General features: G+C 50.4%; 2 protein-coding genes across 5 annotated transcripts in view; one reads left to right on the forward strand and one right to left on the reverse strand.

Moving 5' to 3' along the window:
• LOC126581077 (uncharacterized) overlaps nt 1-18,201 on the reverse strand; it is a 38,484-nt gene extending 20,283 nt beyond the window's left edge. For 2 of the 4 annotated variants that reach the window (XM_050244512.1, XM_050244509.1), the window contains exons 1-2: nt 18,182-18,201; nt 12,578-13,092 (exon numbers count right to left, since the gene is read on the reverse strand). In XM_050244512.1, the coding sequence (XP_050100469.1) occupies nt 12,578-12,730 (153 nt within the window). In that variant the 5' untranslated portion in view covers nt 12,731-13,092; nt 18,182-18,201. Of the gene's footprint in view, nt 1-12,577; nt 13,093-16,603; nt 16,717-16,949; nt 17,025-18,181 lie in introns of those variants that run through there. The other 2 variants (XM_050244510.1, XM_050244511.1) reach the window with 2 other exon arrangements.
• Nucleotides 18,202-18,633: 432 nt separating this feature from the next.
• LOC126581075 (synapsin) overlaps nt 18,634-26,862 on the forward strand; it is a 40,491-nt gene continuing 32,262 nt past the window's right edge. The window contains exons 1-2 of the mRNA XM_050244506.1: nt 18,634-18,876; nt 26,748-26,827. The gene's annotated coding sequence lies outside the window, so the exon portion shown is untranslated. The remainder of the gene's footprint in view (nt 18,877-26,747; nt 26,828-26,862) is intronic.

The raw sequence follows: 26,862 nt of genomic DNA on the forward strand, positions 1-26,862 counted from the left end.
GATGTTGCATGGTGCTCACAATTTCACCCCCCGGGAGGGGAAAATGTCCGCGGGGTATTGGCCCTTCATCATGTTTGCTCAGCTTCTCGATGTTGATATATTATGTTGCTGATGGTGACGCAAATCGATCCCATCGCATTTGACCGAGTATCTCCTTTAGGTCCCTTAGCATAGAAACTGCCAGCTTTTAAGCTCATAAAGAACCCGTTCCATCGGTAGGGAACCCGCAATAAAGCACCCCTGCTCCCGGAATCTCGGACCGCTCCGGAATCAGAAAACTTTCCAAAAACCGATTGCCCTCTCACAAACAAATCTCACGCGGTGCATCTCAACCCTCGGTTCACGGTTGTTTCCATTGGCCTCAATCTACATTCGGCATCTAATCAATTTACAAGCAACGCAACAAGCAACGGGGCGGTACCGTTTTCCCCGCAAATTCACACGCTGGCCACACGCTATTCCGGATCTTGCGAGGAGCGAGCCTTAATCTCGGCTCCAAAGTAACGTTATCGTCCGAATGAGCCGAATTCGATTATTCAGATGCGATGCGTGATCGCACGCCAATAACAACACGATCGCTATTTGCGATTGCAAATCAAACGGTCTACCTCATTAGCTTGCCAAATTTCAAGATCGCGGTTCGTTGGTTTGTATCGATCGCTCGAGACGGTAGACTTCACGTGTACGGTAGGTTGTAAGCTCGCTCTCCACATACTTAACGGTTCAACCCACGCATCGAAGGTCTAGGACATCCCGGAGGCGTACCTAAGAATACGCTTCTCAGCTCTCTCACCAGCCCGCTTCAGTAGCATCGTTGTCTGGTCTTTGCGTTGCGTTGCGCCAGTTTCGGTCACTTCCATTGTTCTGCGGCATCGATGCGGCTGTGATGCTGCGCGCCAGAAGGGCCACTAAACCCGCTGCGTGTGCATAAACTTACTGCCGATCGCCGTCGGTGGCTTAAACATTCAGTTTTACGAGCAAGAATTAGAGCATGCGAGAAACCACCACCCTCGTTTGGTCCATTGTTGTTTTTTTCTTGTTTTGTTTTTGGCCAGGCGATGGAAACGGCGGAGACCTGAGCGGCCAACGCCCGCCAGTAAAGCAGTGGCCATTCGGTCAACGAACGGTGGCAGCGCGCTGGAATTGACATCATGGACGGAATGGCCTTCGGTGTCGTTGTGGTGGGACGCCCGCACTCTGCGGAATAGCAGAGCGATCGCCCACGGGGTCTACGGGGCCTCCGGTGAGTCAAGCACTCAGGTGAGAAGGTGGGTTGAGTAGAACATTCCGTCCGTCGTGCGAGAGACGTGGGCATAATGCGTCGCTTACCAAGGCCAATGGCGGAAAACACCCGAAGGTGTGCGCAGAAAGGTTCGCTTCATGGGCCAATTCATATCATTCTGCCTAATTCGCCGACAATGCGCCTTCAATCTAGCACCAGACACCAGATGCTGGCAACGGTTCTTGGCTCGAACGTTTTGCATCGTTCTGCACATTCTGCAAACCACAAAAACCATAAACCACCGCATTCCTCTCCGTCCAGGACATACTTTGTTGCAGGCCACCAATTTCCCGGTGCCGAGCATAATTCGAAAAACACTGGCCTGGTCATCATCAACGTGTGCCACGTGCGTCGACACCAGTCATCAGCCACCAGCCGGCCAGTACTTTCGCTGCGCTGGGAAAGCTTCCCAAAAACAACAGAAAATCCCCCCTTTCTCCACCACTACCATTCGACTATTGTCAGGGACGTGCACTCATTAGTGTTGTTGTGCGCCTGTTGACGTTGTTGTTAGTAGGTCTGGCCCGGGGTGGGGAGGAGAGACACGAGTGGCACAATGCACGCAACACGCGTGCACCGGGCCCGGTGTATGTGATTTGGAAAGTGTGCTAAATTGGTGGTGCCCCTCCCCCCGGTCTCGCTCGCTTCCCCTTTCGCACACATTCAGAATGCCACATACTACCCCAGATGGGATGGAAATTTTCGAATAAAACCAGTGAAAGGCAAATGCAAATGTCGATTCCGAAAATTCGGGAAATGGCACAGCGGACCAACGTGTAACGGGGTAGCGATTGTGTGGTCTGTGGGAAAATTTCCCTCCCCCGGTGCAACTAGAATGTGCCTGAGGGAGGGAGTTTGGGAAAACGGTATTCTGGGGAGATGGTGCAGAGGTTCTGCGAACTTTGGGATTTTGTGGATGAATTGGTGAAATTGCTTTCTCCCAGTTTCTCATCCGGATGTTGTAGCGCTGGATGAAATCATTTTTCGGCTTAGAACCCATGCGAAATGTTTCTTTTTGGTAGCTTCTCCTACTTAATAGATGTGTGCATAAATCTATGTGTTGTACTGCTCAACAGTAGAGCTCCATCGAGACTTTTAACATCCAGGAAAACACTCTTCTTCAAAATCATCACAAAATCAGTTGGAGTTCTACAGAACAATATTTTATAGAGAACATTGTGGAAAAAAAGCATGTTAACCATTCTAAAATGAAGAAAGGTAAGTTCTGGATCAGTTCCAATCACAAACAGTTAAGTTGCTGCTGCTGCTGACTGCCTCAAAACCTTCCAAACTCTACCTCCTTTTGCCGGTATTTGCATACACCGCATCGAACACTAAACCATCACTCCGCGGACTAACGCCATGGGAAACCATAATCTATCAGTTAGAAGCTAACATCCGGAACATAGCCATACTAGCCAGTTAGCCAGTCAGCCAGCGAGAACCGTTCACACGGTCATTTCGCTGATTGAGACAGCTTTACGAACAGAAAAAAAATGTTACTGTTTACAGTTAGAAAACTATCAAAAAGGCACTAGACCCGGCCCGGCCTTCGCGCTGCTAGAAGTCGTAAAAGTTCTCGGTTGATCACGCAACAGGGCACTCGCACAGTCGTCATTATCAGTCCCACAGGGCTGCACAGCACGCGTGACGCAATCTGTACCCTTAAACGAACCCTTGGCGCGAGGAAGGCCTCTCGCAGCAAGATTGCAACAAAACTCATAAACCAACAGTTCAACTGCCCATGGAGTGAGGATCGAAGGGATCAATCGGCCGGTTCCTTGGATCCTCGGGACCAGATTGACCGCCGTTGACCGTTCAATTGAGCACCAACGAATCATCCATTCCTGGTTTCACTCTCGTTCACTCTCGCGCCATTCCTTATATGTTCCCTGGTGCTTTCCGCGGTCTGGCCGCAAGCACACGCCATTACCAGGGAACAGACCGCACAGGGAATGAATTATTTAAAGGAAGTGCTGAAGCGGCGCGACCGACGGACGGACGAACGGACGGGCGGACATTGTGATTGCATTGCGCGATCGGTTCTCGATGCTCGCTCGCTGTTCGCCCAATTGACCGGCCTAGCGTGGAGTGGCCTGGCATGGCACACCGTTTGTCGCTATTTCGAGCATGTTTATTACGAAGCCAGCGGGTGGTAGCAACATTCACCAGGGAGACACGCTGCCAAACGAGCGCCTGCGATCCATGTCTGAGAGCATCAAACCCGGTTCCTATACGGGTACACGATGGCGAGAACGGTGAGCTCCTCGAAAGATGGTGTTTTATGACAAGCGTTTCTTGACCGGTGCGTCGTTGGCCACATCCAACAGCATCCTTAACACCACCAGCACCGCCAGTCGCTTGCTCGCTGTGCTGTTGACATTGTTCTCGATCTTTCACTGCCCTCGCTCTCTCTCGTTTGATCTCTCTCTCTCTCTCTAGGAGCGAGGAGGAATCGTCCCTCTAGGGGATCGAACATGGAACAACGTAATTCCGGTGAGCCTGCGGGCCTCAAAGGGCCCCGTGGGTGCGTACACAATGCGAGGCGACACCATCGCTCAAAATCCGATAACGAAATTCCTTTTCGCGCGCCTGCGCCGCCTGCGCTGTGGCCGGAGTGGGATCACGGAAATCGGCGATCTTGGGCACACGATTTCCCAGCGACCGAGGGTCCGGCCATCGCTCCCCACCACGGTCACCGTCAACCACAATGGCTCATTACCATTGAAAGCACCGAGCAGGCCGGCAAGCGGCCAAACGGTAGCGCGACCGACAGCCACAGACTGTCCTTTGTGGTGGCCACCCGTTCCGATCCGAAATAAATGATTAGCGAATTGCGTTGGCCACATGTATGTGTGGATAAAGTTGCGCAATTGCTGCTGCATGAGAGCCGCAGCCACCAGGCTGCAGCACCATTTTGGTAATCCCTGGAGCTGGAGCGTATTATTTTCGTTAACAACAACGACAACGCCATCATTGCACATGCACGAAACAGATATACATTGCGGTGGGGTTCACTGGAACGCTAAGCCACGCCAGGGACCCCAGGGACCAATCGCTAGGCTGTTGGAGGCCTTGAGGCGACTCATGGTGCCGTGGGACAAGTCATTGGACAGGCCGTTCAGCGACCGAAAAGGGGCCTGCGGTGGTTGCCAGAATCCTATCCATGCTTGGTCTGCACATGATGAAAGGAATGTTCAAATTAACGGGCCAATTGTAACCGAGACTCCATGAAGGTGGGTCCGTGGCGTGTAGAAGGTAAAAGGGACAGACACAGAGATCCACACTTTCAATCAGCCCCAAAATGGTTTTTGCTTTGCTTTCGAGAGCAAGAAAACGATCAGTTCAATCAGCAGAACTGTGGTTTAGGGGGTTTTCGATTTACTCTGAGCTCCAGGAGGGGCTCCACCTCTAACCTCTGTTCAAAAGCTATTCAATACAATCGTAAGTCATGTACCGTAAGTAAAAATAAGCGTGATAAGTATCTAGCAAAACACTACAATTTGTTTTCAGCTACATCATTCCGGGAATAGAGATCAACATCGACTTCTCTATCGCATCGCTACAACGAGGTGTGTTCGAACAAGAACCTTTTACACCAACGACACACCGACTAGCGACGTGTCTTAATTAATAAGTACAACCCCATTCCGGTACCACCATTTTGCCGCAGCACTGTGTCGGATCAGCGCATCGCATCAAGGAACCTCCGGACAAAATCAGACAACCCATCTTTGCCTGCCCGCTCGCCTATCTGCGCTTTCCGTAGTACGTTCTCATCTCTTTCTCCTTCTGCGGCCGGCATTCTAGGCCGGCGGAATGCAGTAGCAACCGAGTGACGTTGGCCCGGTGGCGTGCTTGTCACAATCTGTTTACTCCCGTCAGTCCCGTTACGGCTTTCACTTATCAGCTGCGATCGTATCGTGCCGCGAACGGAACGGCATCTTGCCCTGAGACCATCATCACGCCGCCTCCAACAATTAATTACTCCACGCGCTCCAACCGCGCTCCTAATTGTTATTTCTGCTTCACGGAGCAGCAAGAAGAAGCAGCTGTGGAGGGCTCTTGCTGTGTGCGGATTCTTATGGCAGTCACGCGACACAATCCCCACAACCACGGCATCCCGGCTCGCAACTGTGCGCTGGCTGGCTTTCACCGAAACCGGCTGGAAGAACAGCATGGAAGGACGGACTCGGAGTGGCGCTAATTTAAACAATGATTCTTAGTTTCGACAGCCAGCTTATGGCCACCAGCAGCTGGAGTGGCACTGATGGATATTTGCGTTGCACCTGTTGTTGCCGTCGCCGTCGCCGTCGTCGTCGTCGTCGATCGGTCGGAATGGAGGTTATGATTGAACGATCGGAAATTAATACCCTTCCCGGGGACCCAATCCCCTAAGCCCATTGGAGCGTGACTTGCCGCGGAAGTACGAACCGTGTACGACTGCTAGCAGTCGATCACCATCACTAATTGATGATCGTCGAAGCCCCATAATCGAGTAGCACCGCGTTCTGGACCAACTGCGGCTGCGTCTCTAACTGGCTCTCTAACGGCATCAGCAACTGAGGGTTGGTTCACAGCAGCCGGTGAATCCGTTGCGATCCGAATTGACTTTCACCGGACCACCGAGTTCACATTCTTTGTGCATCGGTGCCTCGTTCCTCTCCACCTTCCATTCCCAAAGCACGATTAGAGGTTGAAATTGGATTTCTGAGCAAATTATGCTCCGCTGCTGTTACCGCATGGCCACGATGCCGTAACGCAGAACCCACGCACCCGAAAGGAAAAAGGGGCCCGGAACCAATTATCAGCAGAACTCACTAAACAGATGTTGAGGCGCTAAGCGCGTTGATTGGAATACGAGAACCACCGGGAGCATCATCCAGGTTGTTAAATTAGTTAAATCGCTTAATAAGAAACCACGTGAGGTGTGTTGTCATGAGCAGCAGGATAAATGGTTTGTGGTTCTTGGTGGTCCGTCGTATGTGGGTTCTGCATCAGCTACCGTCCGTCTTTCCATTTCTCGCTTGTTATACGGCTCGCGAGTGGTTGCGCTTTTTCCCGGTTTCCCGGTTCAACTTTGCGGTCACGCTTTTAGGCATCTCCCACAGCGCTGAGCGCGCGCACGCGCGTTATCGTTACCGCAATCGGCTTCGATAAGCTTCGTTGGGCGGTGGCGAAGGAGTGTGAACGGTAATATTCCTCCTGCTAGGAATAATCTGCGGCCCACGGTTTTGAAGCCACTGGGCAGCAGCTTAATAACAGGCCAGGCCGGTAAGCCATTTTGAACGTTTTGACCGTTTGAAACACTTAACACAACACCTGGCAAGGTAGTCGAAATGTACACCAAGGGGTGCACCCTTCCCCCCCCGTTGGCTACTATCTTAATCACGTCTCTCGTATGTCTCTCGTGACCATAGCGGCCATTACGGTGTGGCCGGTGTCCGTTACCATAGGCAACGAATGGATTGGATTGGATCGAATCGTAGCTGCATTGCGAAATCAATATTGTTTATGTTGATTGCTTGTGAGCTCCGGACCGCTGGCGACTGTCTTGTACCTCTTGTGTTCAACACAATGAACACCGCCTTCTGACGGCCCACGATACGATTCCCAAGCCCAAAGGAGCACAGCGACAACGGTCAGCAAGGTGGGAGGGAGCGCAGTGCAAATGATTTAGCTCCCGGTACCGGTATTCCAGCGCCATTGCCTTTGGCCGGTTGATCATGCGACCTACGCCCCGCATAATCGTTTCGCTGGCGATTGCCACCCCTTCTTATGGTCACTCCAGCGGCCAGTAGAACGGTAGCCCGAAAACCCGCGTGACCGAGTGCTGGAGCGAAATCGAACGACTGCAACGCACGGTCGAGCGACGAACCCGAAAATGGCAAACTCATTTATTATTGCTCCGCTTCGTCCAGAGCGTAGAGCCAGAGTCCTGTCAGGCAGGATTCAGTACAACTTTGTGTGTTTCTTATGCAAACGTGTGTTTGCTCAGTGCAGTGCGCACGCTGCCCGGGGACTGATGAAATCCACAGCGAAACGAACTGTCCGAGTCAATCAACCGATCGGTCACGATCTCGTGTGTGTCAGTGACTGTGTGTTGATGCTTTTCGATACAACAATTACAACGAGTTTCCCCCCGCGGGCTCCAGCAATATGCCACTCATCGAGCGATCGAGCGTTGTCGAGCTGATAAATCATTGTCGAAACGGACCCACGCCCTGCTGGTGCGATACTCGTTAACACGCTCCGCCATGTCCCGCTGCCTGATCTCGTCACATTCCCAGCAGGGCCACAAGGAACCACGCACACACATACACACATGTGAGCACGCGGGAGATGCTGTGGAAGCAAACGCTTTATGCAACGAAGCTCGAAGATACGAAACTCCGGGCGACTCGAGCGAAAATGATCGAGAGCGCCCAAAAACCGGTTTGTTTTTTTTTTTGCGCGGCGGTCCAACAAACTTGTGCCACGGTCCTCATCCTGTGGACGTGGAATGCCAAAAAGGTGCATCATTGCAGGATGCTGCAACAGGACGGAGGAATAATACTAAGAAACCGTTGCAGCGACCGAAAATGGTGCCTTTCAGCGCTGGAACGTGTGCGGCAGGGCTTTCGTAACGTACCGATGACGCAACGCGAGGGTGCAACGCTGCAGCTGCAACCGGAGCCGGAGTGGCCGCATATGCACGGCCAATTCTGCAACGCCACAGTCACCGTCAGTCACCGGTACCGGATCACTTCTCGTGATGCTAATGAGCGTGCGAGGGACTTGTGGTGCAAGAAAAGCACCAGCGCGCGGGGTCCGAAAGCAAAAAGGCAAGGCGCAAAAAGGGAGAAAGTTACCGGTGGGTGGCACCTGGGACCGGGAAATTACCTCGAGACGTTCTGCACCGGGGATGTGATTAACCGAGGGCCGAGGGAAATGCTATCATTTTCCACACTCACCACATTAATGAGTCGCTCTATCGTACGGAATAGAGAGAAAGAGAGTGGCGATTACATGCCATCGATTGATTGCTACTGGCCAACCCGTTTGCCGGTCCGATTCTGAGGGCTAGCAAGGGTGTGTTAGAATTGCTGGCCTCACTAGTCAGTTAGCCGCCCGTTTCTAATGATGGAGAAGGTGTTAATTGAGGTTTTCCTTTGGTGCATCACGAGCTGATGGGCTGATTAAGGGCGGAAAGACGCTATGATTATGCTAATCAGTCAATGGGAATCGCAGATAGAACGTAGAACAGGGAAGTGACAAACGAAAACGGATAACGCCACCAAACAACCAACGCGGACTATCGTACCGTTCTGATCAGTTTGCGTGTCGATCGTCAGCACAGTACACCGTCTGTTGATTCGAACACATTATTCTCACTCTCTGAGCAGCAGCAGCAGCAACAGGCATACTGGTGATTAGCAAAGCAAATGAAGATTGATCCGATAGCATTCGCAGCGAGGAAAGATAAGCAATCACGGTGTGTGTCTTGTTTGCTTTTCCGTTTTCCGCAACCGACAACAAGCGTTCATTGGTGTTTATCTACCTTTTCTTCGTCGCATTTTCCACCATTCGCCAACGGTGTTTGCCTCCTTTCGACGTTAGATTTCCACTCGAATCGTAACCTGACCATCGTCCATCTTGACGCAATTATTTGTGTTCGCTGTAGGGGTTTAGCGGTGCCAAGCAATTGCTGACCACGCTGTTGCCCTTTCTGCTCTAGATATCGAGAGGTGACCCCCTAGAACTCTCGCTGCAAACCATCTGGTAGCATCTGGTAGCAGCAGTAGCACTTTCTGTTCATTAGTATTCCGCGCGGCAGAAGCGACAAGCAAACGGACCGTCTGGCATACAGTCAGCCACCACCACCACCACCACAGATTCCCACCACACTCCAATCGAAACAATAAAAGTCATAAAACTGGCACACAACGCGCGCACGGTAGTGTCCGCGCACGCGAAACTAATTCAAAAACCAAGCGTCGGCGCGCACACACCGTGGCGGAGTGGCCAATCCGATTCGCATCCGCCCCCGTGGGGGCCTCCTGACTGCCACCTGACTCGGCCTCGCATCACGCTCGCAAAGCGTTCGTAAATAAAAGCACAAAACGCCTCACCAGAGCTGCCTCATTACTGGCACGGTGCGTGTTTAATGATGTCGGAAGTGAATCGCAAATGAAATCTCCGACCGACCTGCCTCCGCTGCTGCTGCTGCAGATTGAAGTGAGCGAGTGAAAACGGCCCGTGAGACCATGATTCAAGGCGGCATCCAGTAAAAAATAAAAATACCGGCGAAGAGGCACTCCCAAAATCAAATCGGCCCTTACCCTCGGATCGGAATGACGCAGCAGCGATCGAAACTGGATCGCCTACCGTTCCCCCGGGCCGATCGAGGAAACACTTTTCACTCATTTCCTGCGCAGCGGCTACGGGCAGCCATTGAACCTTGCTGCTTCGGTGTTCCTAGCGAAGGTGTGATCGCGATCTTTACCGCGATTGGTGCTAGCGGCAAAATACGTTCCAAGTCATGGCTCCTAAAGGTGCATCCTTTCGGACGATCACGATTTCTTCAGGGCCAGGGCCTTGCGGCGACAGTATCAGGTGCCAATGTGTGGTAATGTATGCTGGTCGCTGGCGTACAACAGAACCTTGTGGGTCTATGCTGAAGTGTTCAACACCGTCAGTCAGATTCCGATCTGGGGATCGTTTGCGTTGCGTAGAGCACTCCGATCAGGATAATGGGAGCGCTGGTGTGCTTCCCCTGGCACCTCCATCTTCCCTACCTTTCTCCCTTTGTTATAATTACCGACGATCAATCAAAAGGCGTCGAACGAACAAAACGTTGGACACACATACACGCGCGCACACACTCTCCTTGGTGCTGCTGCTGCTGCTGCTGCTGCTGTTGGTCTGCAGAACCTGCGGGACTCCTGTATCAATTATCGTCAATCATCATCATTATCGTCATCATCTCCGTCGTCGTTGGCGTCGACGTCGTGAGTTTTCCTTCACTCCCCTCCATTCCGGGCTGCCCGTGTGGTCCACGGCGGACAAAGTGAATCGAGAGATAACTCTAGCAAAGGGCCAACGCATGCGGCTGGGACTCGAAGCACCCTGCGAAGATCACTTTCGTTGTGAATGGGATTTTAATTTCTTCCTAACGTTTCATGGCAGATTGGCGTCTCACGAGAGCTCTCACGCAAAAATCCATTTTCCAACACCGTTTCGGAGGGGCGAGAAATTAAATTATTAAAACAAACGGCGATCAACGTCCATCCAGCGTCTACCACACCGGAAGACGAAAGCCGGAGACGGACGTAGTATCTATTTCTGTCGCTCGCTGTCGTTCTCACTCACTCAGTGCGCGAACAGCATTCCATCGTAGGCGTCGAGTGTCACCTACGATCGAAATTGGCCGTCGAAGATCGAGTAGCAGCCCAACCAGCTCGCTCGGTTCGTGGCGATCGTGCAGCGAACAACATTACGTCATCTCGCATACGCTGCTGCTACTGCTGCTGCTCAAGGTGAGCGGAGGCAGACCGTCATCTCCGTGGGTTCAGCAGCAGCAGCAGCACAACTAGAAGCAACCCATACATGTCCGGTGACCGGGGCATTCGCGAACGGTTGCTCAGCGCCACGTGAAATTTGTGGATGCCCTCCGGCACTGGCCGATCGAAATGTCAATCGCTTTCCTGGCCCATTCGTTGCATAAAGGAGGGAAAATTGCTTTATCTCATCGGCACGATCGATGGAGCGATTTGGGCTGATACTGGGCGAGGCCGGCGATACCACTCAACCTTTACGCGCGCCATCCATTGCGATCGAGGTAAGAAGAAGGGTGCACGGAGGCGGCGGCGGCGGCGGCGGCGAAAAGATTCAAGACCTGTTCACCTTGGTACGCGTGTAGGTGCACTGGTGTACGGCCGGTCCCTGGCCGGGTGACTTCATGCCGAACGGTGAGTCTCGTCTGCGGACCCTTGAAGGTGGTGGCATCGTGACAATCGCATCGCGGGAGACGTGAGGATATGTTTTAATCATTAACTGATTACATGTACCAGCTTTGGTTTGGCTTTAGCGTGGGGGTGTACGAACGACGACGATGACCTGTGATGATGTTGGTTGCAATCGTTGGTCAGATAAACAAAACCCAACACCACCTTTTGTCACTGCACTTCAACTGAACAAAACTGCCCTCAAAAGGGGGATGGGGATATAAGTAATATGTTCTGCTGGTATGCTCAGAAGACACACGCTAGCATAGCTTCTCGGCATTCACCTCACGTACCCGACCATCGGTATTCATTCTTTCGCTTTCGCTGTTTCTTGCTTGTTCCTGCATGAAATTCAACGTCACATACACGCACACATACACTGTCGTGACTCATCTCAAGAGCAGCAGCAACAAGATAATTTTCGGAGGAAGTCATAAAAAATCATGTGAGCTTCGAATTCCTCGCGGGCACTTTCGACGAAAAGGGCACGCAGCAACAGCACCACGATGTTGTCTTTTCCGAGACAACTCTTTCTTCCCGTTTTTTCTTCTTTACAACGCAATGGCGCACGGTATTCGTTGGCCAAAAATCAATTGGCCAACGATACGCTGCGCTGCAATTATTGTGCCCAGAGCATCATCATCATCATCGTTATTCGTTAAGGTTAAATGAAGCCCTTAAGCTAAATTTATGCAAACTGCCGTATGCATGCAAAACGGTCCGAGGGTGTATGTGAAGCCTTGTAGACCACGATACGAACCGCCTCGTACACTCGAACCGCCATCAACAAGCGAAGCATCCTCCGAGCCGCACAACCTTTCGGCATCTCGTTCTCGTTGCATCCCTGCACTCAGCGACTCGTCATATGCATAATCAAGGGTCCCGAGTAGCAAGTAAGTGCGCGAGAACTGCGGAAATACCATCGAGATCGCACCAAACGTGCAAGTGGTGCAGCTTTTGCCTGGTTTTCATTTTCGAACGGAGCAACGTAAAACGCAACCGCAAAGTATGGGTTCCGGAGAGCACTTTGTGCCGACCGGCGTAGCGATTGAAAAAGCGAACGGTTTTGGTCTCCCGTGTGGACTCAGCGACACATCAGCGCGCCCAGTGTTGACACCGCCTTGCCCCCGGTGTGACCATTGCCGAGAATGGCGAGATTCTAAGGAATTTACTTATGCAAATAAGTCGCGTCGCTCGCAATGACGATGATGGTTTGCTGACATCGAAAGAAAAACATCATGGCCACTTCCGCCTAAAGGTTGGGCCTGCAAGAGGCGGGCAGTAAAACACCGAAGATCTACTGACTCACCTGTCCGATGAATGCGCCAAGAACGAGCAACACCGTTACTGCCATCAATCGCGCTGAGTGGTCTCTTCTGTTGACTGCTGCTGCTGCTGCTGCTGTTGTTGTTGTTGCTGCTGCTGGTGTCGCCAGACGGCGACACAGATCGTCTCGACTCATCCTGTCACACTGTCAGTGCAGACTATGTTTTAGCACCTTCTGCGTCTGCTGATCCTGACGCGATCTTGCAGTCAGTTTGCGCACTTATTGCTCTAGAACGCAACCGCTTCTTCAGCTCTCTAAACACACATAGACACGGGCACACAGTCCTCACTCGTTGCTGAGCTGGTACACAATGGCTCGTTTATTTGGGGGAAACTTTTCCAGCCACCCCGTACGCGGAGGCTTCTCACTCTTCTTCACGAACGACGGAAGTGCCTCCGAGGCACGGATTAAACTTCAAAAATTCTTCAATTAACCGCTGACCTGCCTTCCTCTTTCACTGCACACATACAGACGCACCGGCGCACACACTCTCTGTGCTGTTGGCCGATGGAAAACCGTAAGAAAAGATAGATGAATGAGTGGAAGATGATGAGTGAGTGAAATTGGATTTTGGAAAATTCTGGATTTTCCACCTGCAGTGCCTTAACTTTACGCGCTAGCAATCATGGCCCACTTGATGGTCACGGGCCTAAACGATGGGGAACGGAGCGCAGCAATCCACCGGCATCCTATCGCTCTAGCGCTATCTAAACGCTTCACCGTAATGGCCGCATGCTCACGCTCAACGATGGCCATTGGCCAAGGCCATTAAGACAGTTCGGGCGCATTAAACATTTTTGGTGGTGGATGATCCGGAAGCGGAGGGGAACAGGGCAGGTACCGGTGGGCGGCTCATAAGTAAACCGATGCGTGCGGGATCACACTCCACGGCGGTGTTGGTGCTGGCGGCGATGATCGTCGGAGTTAATCGAGTAAAGAGACCACCGAGTCACTGTCGCTGCTCCAGGGGGACACCTGTACGCGGGGAGCTAACGTCTCGGGATGTTGGCGTGCTTTAATGGCGAAGGTGGCGAGGTCATTTTCCGTGCCAAAGCGAAACAAATTGTCCCTCGCTAGGCGCAGAACGGCTTCTAATGTTCCGTGGGAATGGTGGCGACACCCCTCACAGCTGTTCCAAAGAGTTGACCAAACGTTCACACCATTCTACCGCCCCTGGGGGCGTTACAAGAACGGCCAGTTTATGGTGCAGATAGAAAGTACGCCGGGCGAGCGAGAATATAAGAATGCTTCCGAGGCCGTTCAAAAAAAGATCCCGTAACCCTTATTTGTAATTCAAAACTGTCAAAAACTGGTACGTTGGCCCCCTTCGGCTCCGCGGTCCAGAATACATTGCATCGCCAGCAAGCCATCCAGCCAGTCAGTTACTAACAACCCCTGAAGCCATGGAAGCAGACCACCTTTCCTCGGTGAATCCGCGCCAGACCTGCTGTCTGCAAGCGCTGGACCCGAGGTTACGTGTCAAAATGTCGGATGGACGGTGGCTCGTGGTTGTTGAGCATGTACCGCGGAGGGGGGGGGGGGGGGCTGTGACCACCGAAACCACGATGGGCTTTTGTCCACGACTGGGGCGTGATTGGTGTCAGGTAACAGGAGTGCGCATACTTTGGATAATATTCGCGCAAACCACATGCCCCCCCGCCGACTAACGGCCACGGCTGTTGATGGACAGATTTTCGTGATTGGCACGTCATCGCCATGAATACGCAAGTAACCGCCCGCTCGTTGTGGCCCGGTCGGTCAAACGATGCAGATTAATAAGCGCTTGACAGCTTCTCGACAGACAGACAGACAGACAGCGAATGCGGGTGCGTCCGTCTTGTGTAGCGGGCGTACAACCTATGACCCCGGTACGGTCGGCTCGGTCTGACCGATTACAGTTACGTCGGGGTCCCAAAAAATCCCCCAACGCGTTACGCACCCTCGGCAGGATATAAATTGCGGTCGGCTGACTGGCGTCGTGCCCCGTCGCTGCCCCGGGAACATCATCCGTAATCCGTTACACTAATTAATATCGTATACTCAGACCGACCGACCGGCAATGTGTGGTGCCGTTACTGTGCGCTGGGCCTATAACCGATAAAAGGGATGGTTTGTTGCGTGGCCGTGGCCAAGGGTCCGCCAAAGGGGTGGTTTTCTTTTATCACTGACGTAAGTGACGGTCGCGCATTCACCGGTAATGCCGTTGCTGCTGCTGCCATAGCGAATACGATCTTCACGAGCAGACAGAAGACGACGACAGACACGAAGCGCGCAACAGTTTGCTGCTGCTGCTGGGCCGCCAACATCACTAATTAGTCGCATCACGTTCCTGCGCTCCCCCTTTCCAACCGATGATGTTACAAGACAAGCTCAATCACTAATTCTCGCTCGCTCGCTCACCGCCGTGTGCCTTACCTGTGGCTGACTTGAAATGGATGTTTTGATAATGAGTATTTACTTAATCGGTCCGAGAGAGCAGGAGGAGATCTGATCAGTCGTAACGGACAGCGCACGGTGACACCAGCAGCAGCAGCAGCAGCAGCGAGGGACCACATTTTTAGCAGATGAGGTAATGCCTCGGGGAATTGAGTCACGAAGCAGCAACAACCACGAGGAGATGTCAAACCAGACTTCGTCTCCTCGAGGGGCTGCGTCTCGACAGTGCGACATGGTTCGGGCCTTACTAGAAGGAACAGGAAGGGCGGAAAGGAACGAGAAGCTGGAGGAGGAACAGGAAAGAAACGAAGCTAACGCCAAACTACAACAAACCACCTCGTTTGCTTGCCGTTGTCGGGATGCGGAGGCGCTGAAGGTGCGAAGACCGTGGCGCCAAGGGAAATGCAACATGCTTGCTGTTGTTCCCTGTTGCCTGTTGCACCTTCCGCCTGTGGACAACGATCGAACGAACGTGTCAGAGCACAGACCGTATGTGTTAAGCTAATTCCTTCCTTCATTTTGCCTTCACCAGGAACAGCATGTTGCGCTGTTCGCTTCGCTTCGCGTCTAAACACGCAATCAAGCAGCGCGGTGATATGCCTTCGAGGAATCGCAAAGCAAAAAACCAAAAAACCGAGCGGCAGAAAATGCAGAGCGCGGTTCGCCAACCAAGCCAAGCGCGTCACTCACTTTCAGTTTTAATGCGAACTCATATATTACACACATTCCGACTACACCCCTCGAACACGCGTCACGAGGAATGTGTTACACGCAGCCACCTCCTGCCTCGGTTGGGGCCTTCCTTCCTGCCCGCCTGCCAGTGTGCCCATCACGGCTAAAGGGTTTCGGTCCAGTGCCGGTTTGGGGTCCCTTCTGCCTGCTTGCGTAACGGCTGCTTGCATGGCATGTTGACCAATTCACCATTTACAGCATGAGCCGCATGTTTTGTTGACGTCGAAAGCGTTCGTTCGTACGTTCAGTGCTGTTTGACAAAGCCAAGCAAAGCCATGCGATCATCACTCAACAGCGTGGCGAGAACGATCGCCATTGGGGCCATTTGGTCGCACGGCTGATCGCACTATTCGGAAGCACAAATCTCTCGGCGATCGGCGAATGGCAAACCCGTTGATCGAAACGCAGACAAACGCAGAAATGGAGTCACGCGGAAATACCACCACTAGCGTGGCGTGGCGTGGCGTCTCGAGCTCACCGCTACACAGCCCAATGGCGCACTCGGAGAAGCCCATCGCCATCATCACCATCATCATCATCGTTGCCATCACCATCATCAGCCGACCCCGCCAACACGCGAGATGCGAGAAGTTGGTCACTTGGGCGACAGTGGCGTTTGCTACTTTCCCGACCGACCAACCGATCGATCCGCTGAGACCGTCGAGTCGAGTGGGTTCGTCGCTTAAAAGCGTTGAAGTCTTTCGTTGACCTTCAGCGTGCAAACGGAATAGCAAACGTTAATCCAATGTTTCGTCGCAAAGGGAGTATATTGATCACTTTTCCAGTCAGTTTAAAGTGCGAGGGAATGAGGAAAAGTACTCGGGAAACGCACACACTCACTCACAAACACTGATTTTCCACGTTCATAATAACATCAGCAGCACGCTGACGCGGAAATCAGCACGGAAAAGCACCAGTCGCTCCAGATGGGGCTGCTGGATTGTTGTTGTTTGCTCCACCCTATCTCACTCTTGCTCTCTTTCTCTCACTCCTCCGGCTCCACACACCCCACACACAGTTCCAGCGCGACACAATGCAACCGCACTGCACTTTCCACTTTTGCCGCAATCGCTTTCCCGACCGAGAGTGGTGTGGTGTCGGATTAATCTGCCATTGCCACTGTGTTGTGTTTCGTTCTCAACTCAATCTGGGGAAAATCCGCCGTCCTTGCACGACGTCGACGTACCAGAAGATTACGAATCTGCGGGATCGCGAACCGCACCGTTCAACATTCGAGCGTAGAGTAACGCGTGTTGGCGTACGCGGGGAGAGAATGGGAATTTAAAACGTTTCCAGTTCGGCTCAGTAGACGATCACCTTCGGCGCGATCGCGGCCGCTTTCGGTGCGTGCCGTTTACCGAGTGTTGAAGTTGGATTTTATTTGAAGAGTGCTTTAGATTGGGGGGAAATTAATTATAATCCGAAATTGTGCCCGCGGTTTTTCGTGGTTTTAGTATTTATTAACTTGGCCTATGTGTCGGTGGATTTGTTGTATGATAGCAAAACAAAGAAATCGTTTTTACGTCACGCCACAGCTTTTAAATTTTATCAAATGAATGAGTTCTTAATTAAAAAGCACCGACAATTAATCGTCAAGATGTGATAGTTTCAATAATTTAGCAGAGAACTTTTGAATCATGACTAGCGTTATAAACATTCATAAGATCTGTGTTATTTTCGATTCTATTTTAATATAAAAAATACACCGATTCCGTTTTCTTGTAATCAATAATTTTCTGTATTGAACAAAAGTGAGCATTCAAACGGTGAAGATTTTTTTTGAGCCGCTCTGTACGAATGAGCTTTCCACGGGTACTTTTAGAACAAAAGCGTGATGGGGGAAATTGATGGGGAAAATTTTAATTTGAGGATTATTAGGAAGCATTATTCTTTACTTATAATTGAAATGAATTAATTTGTAGTAACTAAATTACGCTTTCGAATATTTGAAATTAGTACATTACCTTTTTTGGCGTGCATTTGTAAGTACATTATCTTTTACCGTTCCAGATAAACTTATTTATGATTCTTCCTTCATATCTTTGACCTTATCGCGAAACAAAAATAAATTTAAACATTCAAAATAAACTCAAGTAAATCCACATTTCTATTTCATCCGTATATCTTCATCATACAAAGCTTCCACATGCGACGATTTATCAGATGTAATGTTTTTATGTGTCGTTCGATGTTTTGCCACCTCTTAATCTCATGAAAGAGTATCCAACACGAATCGTTTCTTGCATTTCCACTACCGCTGCACGTGCGCACTAAGTACCGGCACGCACGGCTCTCCATTTTTCCCCAAAAACAGGAAAAGCTTTCTAATCTCTTGTCGTACTGTCACGTCACGAAACGAATCCATCGACTCTCAAAACATCTTCGAGCGTTGAGACGGTTGGACGTGCATGTTACTACCGATTGTTTCCAAGTGTTTGAAGCTTCATCAGCCGCTGTTGATCTCGTTGATCGCAATCCTGTAAGTTGTGCTAACCGGAGGTCAATCCGATGCACCCCCAAACCACTGTTCAGTTCGTATCGTTAGGCAAAGTACTGCTGAAGCACAAGTGAAGAACCCGTGATATCGGTCGTTGGCCTTCTAGTCATCTACCACTCCCCCAAGAACACTTGTCAGATCCTTTTCTCCCGTTCTCCAGCAGTCGTCTGGCGTAAGACGGTGGTGGTCGAGTATGTGGCGTATCCCTTGGTGTGAGTAGCAAGTATATAGTGGTTTCGAGTGGTGTACGAGCACATTGTATCAAACAAGCCGACGACAGACGATCTGCCGACAGGAGCCCGATTTGTCGCCCGAACCGCCCAACGCAGCCGAGACCATTTGGATAGTCAGCTTTTCATTCTCGCACCGTACCGTGCCGAAGCGTGTCGTGTCGATCGAAAGCTAAAGCCAGGGCTGCCATTTTGCTTGTGCTTCATTTCAGGTGATTGAAAGAAAGTGTCAGATCGTGAAAAACGCCCTTGCTAGTGTTTGGTGCGTGAGTGCGTGCTATCGTGAATCGAGAACGAAGAAGATCCACTGTGCATTGTGCAAAGTGTCCCTCGTCCACGGTTTCACTCGACCAAAGTCACTGCTTCCATTGTCAAGTCTCTCGACGGTAAGTGTGTGTTGGTGTGCGTACTCGGAAAAGGTGGAAAAACCATGTGACCAGTGAAAATCCTACGTTTCCATTCTGACTGGCGTGTGTCGGACTGTATTGGGAGAGTAGAGAAAAGATGCATAACGCTACCATCCCGCCTCCCACCCCCGATTTAAGACCTTTTATCGCCTAAGGGTATATTTGTGGTGGTGCTTTCTTTACTACGGGCTTTTGCAGTTGTAGCCCCGCTGGGCTACGCACGCGAACCACCCGGAAGTGGAGCTATTTTTCATTCAAATTCTCACGGAAAAGCCTCGCCATTCAAAAGCACCCCCACCGGCCACATACACGCCCGCATATACACGCGCACTAAGGACGTTCGCTCTCATCCCTAGTGCTCTCTCTCTCTCTCTCTCTCTCTTTTACACGCACTGTTGTACATTCTTCTCTCTCTCGCTCTCACCATTATGGGGATCCCTTTTTTTCAAGCTCCTTTCGTACTTCCGCTCACTACCTCACCGCCCCGTCATCGACGGTGACGAAAGGGAGAATATCGCAGCGTTTGGAGAGTTTAGCTTCTCACCAGACCACACCGACAACGGCAAACCAACCGCCGGACCAACCGACCGCTGATGACCTGATTCTGTTGAGAATTTACAGGTTTTGCCGGAGCCCTGAGTTCACCGTTTTGTTCCTTGGTCGCTCCTTTCATTCCCGTCCGTTCGCTCTGAGCAGCGACGAAGCACTTTATCCGCTTGTTTGTTTCACCTTTTTTTTCCGGCGACCAAAAACCAACTCGCGTACACTGAAAACAGGAATGGAAAACTGACAAACCACCCCCCTGGATAAGGGATCAAGAAGGGGTGGTTGGACGGTTGGGAACGGTAAATTAAGTTTCCCGTTCGTGGTTTGGTGTCTCTATCGATTTTCTCCCCGCATCGGACCAACACTATCGAGCACTAAATCTGAATATTTTTTTTTCCCGAAGCAAGCCGAATTGTGCGATACGGATAAACTGTTTTGAGTTATGGTCTTTCTCCTACCTGGAAGGCTTTCTGGCTAGGCTTGGTCTGATCGTGAAAGGCCCAATTTTCATCTCTGTCACTCGTAGCCCGCCCTTGGCTGCTCTCTTATCACCGCCCTCGTTTGCTAGGTTTGAATTGGTGAAAATGAGATTATTGCTCCCCTTTTTTTGCACCGACGGCCATCGAGTCACTCTCACCATCAGAACGTGGCTCGCTTGGATCCCTATTCGGGCGAACAGCTCTCTGGGGGAAGTTCTACCGTCACCGAGCGGCCGATGCCGGAGGCTTCAGAGCTTGCGGCAGGCGGTGCTAGCCAGCCAGCCAGCCAGCCAGCCAGCCAGCCAGTTAGCCAGGCCAGGCGTGCAAAGCATCAGTCATTACGGTCGTCTGAGGACCCGCGACCCGTACAAACTTACCATTCCCTGGCTGCTATGATCGAAAGCTCACGTGCAGCGCATAATGCCGCCACTTACGTAACGGTTGGCAATGTGAGAGGACACACTTCACGCAGCATCGCAGCAAGCGAGAGAGAGGGGTTAGATTTTCATGGCGCAACATTGTTGCAACAAATACTCGATATCACAGGCACGGATATCATCCTAGGAATCGACCTTGCTCTGATTACATTGTGGAATAATTCCTGGAAACACTCCTGCGTGGCGCTGCGTGCCATTCAATTAATACATAATGATGAGGTTTGATTATTTGAGTTTCTATCTAACTTGTCTTGTTTGAGTTGAAAATGAAGGAACAGTCTGGAAATGCTGATTTCTCGTGATGGGCAGTGCTGTGCTACGTGAAAAACGATGGTCTGGATTCTTTTTGCTTCATTCTTCCCGTCAGCTTTGCGTGAAAAATGGACAATTGAATCATGACAAATGGCCCCCGGCATGGTGTCGTATTTAATTGTGAACGATCTGAATGTGAAAAAATGGCAATAATTTAGCCGCCCTTCCAATCAGTCCAATCTCGAGCTAATGGTTTCACTTTTGCACTTGAATGATATTGAATAACAAGCAAAATCAGAGAGGAAAAAGTAAAAAAAGGCGTTTGCAACATGGATTGTAAATTATTGATAGCCAAGGTAAAAAACAAATATCTTTAAATGAACCAAACGAACGTACTTTCATCCATTTTCCCCATATTCCCGTTAGTAAAGAATCTATAAAATACATTTATCTAAGAAAATTTCACATTTTCTGCAGTATAGTAGATGCTGATAAGTATCTGAATAACATGAATTGCATTGTTGCACAACATACATAAATATTTGATGGATAGTAATCCGCATTCCCAACCGATACAATCATACCTTTGTAAGCTTTGACGCTTTAAACGGAACCCCCAGCAAATCCCAGCTTTGTTTAAACCAGAATTTATGCCTCTATAGCTGAGAACGGATTTGCACATTGGCGCGAACTGATTTCTATGGAAATGTGCGCTCCATCGTCGCTCCATCGACAACTCAGGCCCGGTGCCACACCTAGCTCCTTCAAACCTGACCCAGCAAAACCGCAATAAAAGAGCAATTTATGGTTGACATCCTCCATTTATGTAAGCAGCGACCGGCCGGCAAACCGCAAACACGGCCGAATGCCGAAAAACCGAATGCGAGAACTTTTCAAATATTTCGCAAAGTTGCACGGATATTCGGCGAAGATTTGCTGCCGTAAAAGAAGCAACCAACCAGTGCACAAAGAGCAAAAAGAAGTTCCGGAACCGCAATCGCGAGCATGTTTTCTAGCCCCCCGGGTGTGTGTTATGTTGTGATGGTGAAGGCGATCGATTTTTGAGTGCGTCGTGCGTCTGCAAAATCACCCCTTTGGTATTTGGTAGACTGAATTATACAACAAGATTGTGGTTGGTGTTGCTCCTTTTTGGGGCGCAAGTCGAAAGATACATTATTTTGAACAAGGATGATGATAAAATGCTACCTGACACGCGTTCAAGGGCACTAGGCTCTCGGCAATGTCAACGCTATTGTCTCTATTCAATCTACCTACAATTTCCTCCAAAAGAAAGCTTTCATCCTTTTTGACCATTGGTGCACGGAACCAAAACCAACAAAATGGTTCCATCGGTAACGTCATTCTAACAAACGATCAGAAACAAACCCGTTTCCGTCGTCTGCAGGCAACCAACCATAACGATAAAGTGCTTAGATTACCTAAATCAACACCATTGGTCCGCCATGTCTTTGTTTGCCTATGCGACGGCGTGACAGTGGCCAGTTCCCGCTTGAAACAATCGTTCGATTGACCACTCCGACTGTTCTCCACCCATCCTCTCATCCAGATTATCAATCAAACAATCACTTACACCTACAGTTCCTGTCGTGCGAGCGAGTGTCGCAACAAAGAACTCCCTCTCCAATCATTCACAACAAAAAACCAACTCTGTCTGCTCCTTTGAATGTTTAATCCTGCAAGCCGCGATGGTCTTTGGGATGGTTTGCAAACCCATAATCTATGGATCGCCGTAAATAATTCAAAGGCGCTGAAAGTGAGGAAGAAGGATTGAGCGAACTAGCGAGACTGAACCGGAATCACTCCGTGTTACTTCACGACAGGTGAGCTTGCACAGCACATCGCATCAAGCGCAACACCACTCCCGCTCGGTTGCCGTTCAATTGTCGAATTGTTCAATTGCCGGGAACGGCGCACACTCGGCACTGCGCAGTAGGAGTCACGTGGCTGGCTGGCTGTGCGTACCGTTTGGCGTCCTTTTCATGTTCCCGGGGGGGCTGGGTAGCTCCTGTAACCGTTGGTGTTTCCCGATAACACCCACCGGAAGTACTTCAATTCCGCTATTACACGTTCGAGACGTTCGTAAGGTGTAGGGGTTCCGAGGGAAGGGAGTGCGCTTGTCGTGCCAATGCATCTCACTCACTAGCGTCACCGTTCACTAGTAGCTACTGCCTTCTGCTACCTTTCCTTTCTTGTTCGTGACCTCAAAAACCACTGAAGAAACTGCACAGACTTGCGGGCGCCTCCCAGCATTGGCGACGTTCGGAAATGCGTCGCGTGAAGCGCTGTGAGGGAGTGAGCAGTCCAGCTGTGTGCCGAGTGCTGCTCGCTGTGTATGTGGAAAAATCGATTCAGAAAAAGAATAACGCTGGCGTCAGCGCCTTGTGTCTTGGAGCGATGGAGCGCCGCCGGTTGATGGATCTCGCCGAAAACTTAGGTCAACGCTTGTGAGCTATTACGAAAAGCTGCTGTTGCTGCTGCTGCTGCTGCTGCGAGAACAAATTTCCAACATAAACTTTCTAACCAAATCACATTCACTGGTTTCACGATGTACCTAGCAAGCCTGCCCTTTAGCAGGATAATGACTGATAATCTCATTAAGAACATATTACACAGCTTTTCAGTGGCGAGCGGCGAACGCTCTAGCGCCCCTCATCTGTGGCCACTACTGCGTGGTTCCTGCTGCGATGCGCTAATCGTTGGCAAACGCCCATTACGAACCGGTAACTCCTTGTAACCGTTTGTGGCAGGGAAGACGAGAAACCTTTTCGATCGAAGATGAAACACGATGCTCTTCAAAGGCCGCGACACCGCTGCTGGAGATGATGGTGATGATGATGAGTATCGAAAGGTATTACCACATCGTGAAGCACCACGCTCTTTATCTGTTTTGCCACCAAAGCGGTGGTGGCCCCGAGTGTTCGTATAATTTCGGAACTCGCCATCCAATGCGGCTACCATTTTCGCAATGAATTTGATATCATCTTCAAGTTTTACTTTCTCATTTTCCGGGACCGTCTCCACTTGCCGGTGGTTCTTTCTTGAAGTTGAAAGGCGTTGCTTAAAGTTCGCGATCGCGCCCGAAACCCAAACCCCCCCCCCCCCCCCCCCCCCCGAGGCAATCATAGCGAATCCATCGTTCAGGACACACCACCAGCACCAGCACCTCCGAGTATCAGGAGCGCCACTGTCACAGTCGTTCTGTCGCACGCTCGTCTATATATCTTGATATCTCAAAACGGATTGCTATCGTGGGGCGTCAGCTTCGTCACTTTCGGCGGGGCCACGGGAAGCCAGCTTGCGGGCGCTTTGATGTTGCTGCTGCCTCGTGGGATTTTATCCTCTTACTGCTAGAGAGATAGCAGCTCTTCCTCTCTCGACCTTCCGTTCATCGACCACCAGGTCCCCAAACGGTGCGTGTTTTGGGAGTTGGAAATCATTTGTGCGGATGCGAGGTGAGGACATACGCTGGTGCACACTTACCGACCTGCACGTTGATAAAACTGTCCACTGGGAAATAAGTTAACGGAAATGAATGTGGTGTCCGTTCGCATCAAGTAAATCTTATTGAAAATCGGCTACCACGTGGTGAAGCTGCAGCTGTGGCTTTCGTTTTCATTCCCGGGGGAGGCCATTGTTAGACTCACGCTTATCGCCCTAGTTTGAAATACTTTTCAAATGATCACAAATACAAAACCGACAAATGGGCAAAAAGGATCAGGGAGCGTAGTGTAATCAAAGTAAATACAGAGCCTTGTTCTCCATCTCGTTTGCCATTACAACGCTGTGAATGTAGTTCCGTAATCCTTTTGGATCCTTTAAAATTAATCAGAGCGAGTCAATTGGCTCCGTGCAGCATAGCAATATCGTCATACAGCACACCACGCTACGGCCCCTGGGAAGCAAAACACCTGTAAAGCTCCCAGGGGTTGAGAGCGAGGGAAGCGGGGCCATTGTATTTTGTACAATAAATACGGGCTCGTCCCGACTGAACGAGAAATACAGCACACCACGCTCTACCTTTAGTGCCTTTCGCGTAATCTCACCAAAAGCAGGCACACTGGTAGACCGCGCGAGAGTACCGAGCCATATAAATCATCTCGCGCACCAACAGCACCGAGCTAATGTAGCGTAAAACTGTGACAGAAAATCACAAACTCCAGCAAGCCTATTCGGAGGGTGTGACCCCCTTTCTTATCATCCTTCTCTCTGTCACATCACTGTCACACCCTGTTGATTCCGGTTGATGGGCGCTAAAACCATTGCAGGAATATTGAATGATCCATCGATTTACAACCCAATGGAGCCAAAAATAAAAAGTGTAAAGTTTCATTTACTCACAATCTGCTCGGGCACACTTCCTGCTAGACAGTAAAAAAACTGATTCGTTTAATGCAGCGCACACAAGCTTATCGGGGTTTATATGCGATCAGCACCGCAACCAAACCAGCGCCTATTTGCCCAGCTCCGAGATGAAATGGTGAGCAACAGTGGATCCTGTCCCCTTTAATCCACAGGAAAAGCGCATAGCACCATGCGATGCAACGACCTAAAACGAACTTCCGCCCCACAGCAGACGGAACGTTACGCAAAGCCCTTTGCCCTTTTTCACTCTCAGCAGCACTAGTACGTTGAACAGCGGATTAAAAGGCATCGGTTGCTAGCTGGCGCACTATGGAGCAGTTTTTAATTAAGATCCGAACTAAAGCTCAACCGCACATACCGCACGTGGCCAGTTTTGAGGTTGACAAAACGACTGGTTTACGTGTTTGTTGTGCAGCAGTTGTGCCAAATGGTCTCGGTCGAAAAGCGAGCGACGTTTTGTCATCTTCCTGCTGTGCTGGCGGCCTAGATTGGTACCCTGGGACATCCATCACTATGGCGCTAAATGCTCTGCGGGTGGGCAGTGGCGCTGCGTGCGACACATTCGGGGAAGGAAAAATGTTGTATTTCCTCTACCGCTCGAGCGATTCCACTACACCGAGCAATATAACATTGTGCAGCCATAGTGACGACGATGAATAACATTCGCAGAAAGCATCATTAAATGAAAATGGCGTTTCGGTCCGGGGAATCCGACTGCGAAGGAAGGATTAACTGCATAAACCTGCAGAAAGCATAAGCATTTTTCGTTCCTGACTGATCCTTAATGTTCTCTTTCGCTCACTCTCTCGCCCAGGGGTACCATTTGCAGCTTTTACTTTAATCTATGGCTTTATAACGCGCGTCTTCCATGTCCATGGCGTCCATGGCTCCTTCACTTGTTTCACTTACCTACGAGGGCTCTCAAGAAAACGTTGCTCAACCTCTTCACTCATACAGACATATACACACAAGTGCTTTCTTCGTTTTTCTTTCGTTTGTGAAAGGATTTTTCATTTCTTACATTTAAAAGCACGTTGCAGCGTACCCACCAACCAACCATCCACTGCTGCATGATGTGTCGGAGGATGAACTAGGGTCTAAGGGACTAAAGGTTAACTATAATTTGCCCGTTGGCACACTGTCACACTGATGGCTCCTTGCAAAATGGCTCATTTCTCAGGATCATTGTCTGAGGTTTAATTGTGAAACCCTCCGGTAATTGGCAATAAACATTTCGTCCACTTTTCCCTTCGGTCATTCGTTCGAGATTCGAGATTATCGAGTGATTCGCCAGGGGGGGTTGGAGGAAATGAAGACGAATGTACCAATCGTCTCAACTCCTACTCCCGGGTCCTCTGACACGCTATCAATCTGTGTCACTAAAACTTTCCAAAGCCATCACACACTGCACGGAAGGTCGTGTGTCCGCCGCCAAGTCCTTGGAGCTAATGAATGTTTTATTACAGTCGCAAGGTGGTGGACGGCATAAGAAGCGAACAATAGTCCGTTCGCTGCGACATGTGCGTCTAGAACTAGTGTCTTCAACTTCCAAGAAGAGCAATAAAGACCAACCCTTAATTGGTTCTAAAGTTCGCAAAAGTGTTAATGCTTAATGCTACTCACATGGCGATAGCTTTACAATCGGAACATCTTTCATCCGGTCACATGACCGGTTAGAAACACAGGTGCTTCTGTGAATTTTCGAATCTCTTCAAATAACCACTCTACTTACGATCCTTCCTTACAATTCCAGGTTACAATTCTACAGAAGCATCCATCAGCGCGCGCACCAGACACGCAAACGACAGAAACCAAGCTAATCAACTTGAAAGGGTAGATATACGCATCCGATGGGACCTTTCCCATCG

The sequence above is a fragment of the Anopheles aquasalis genome, chromosome 2 (assembly GCF_943734665.1).
Source record: "Anopheles aquasalis chromosome 2, idAnoAquaMG_Q_19, whole genome shotgun sequence".
NCBI classification, from domain to species: Eukaryota; Metazoa; Arthropoda; class Insecta; order Diptera; family Culicidae; genus Anopheles; species Anopheles aquasalis.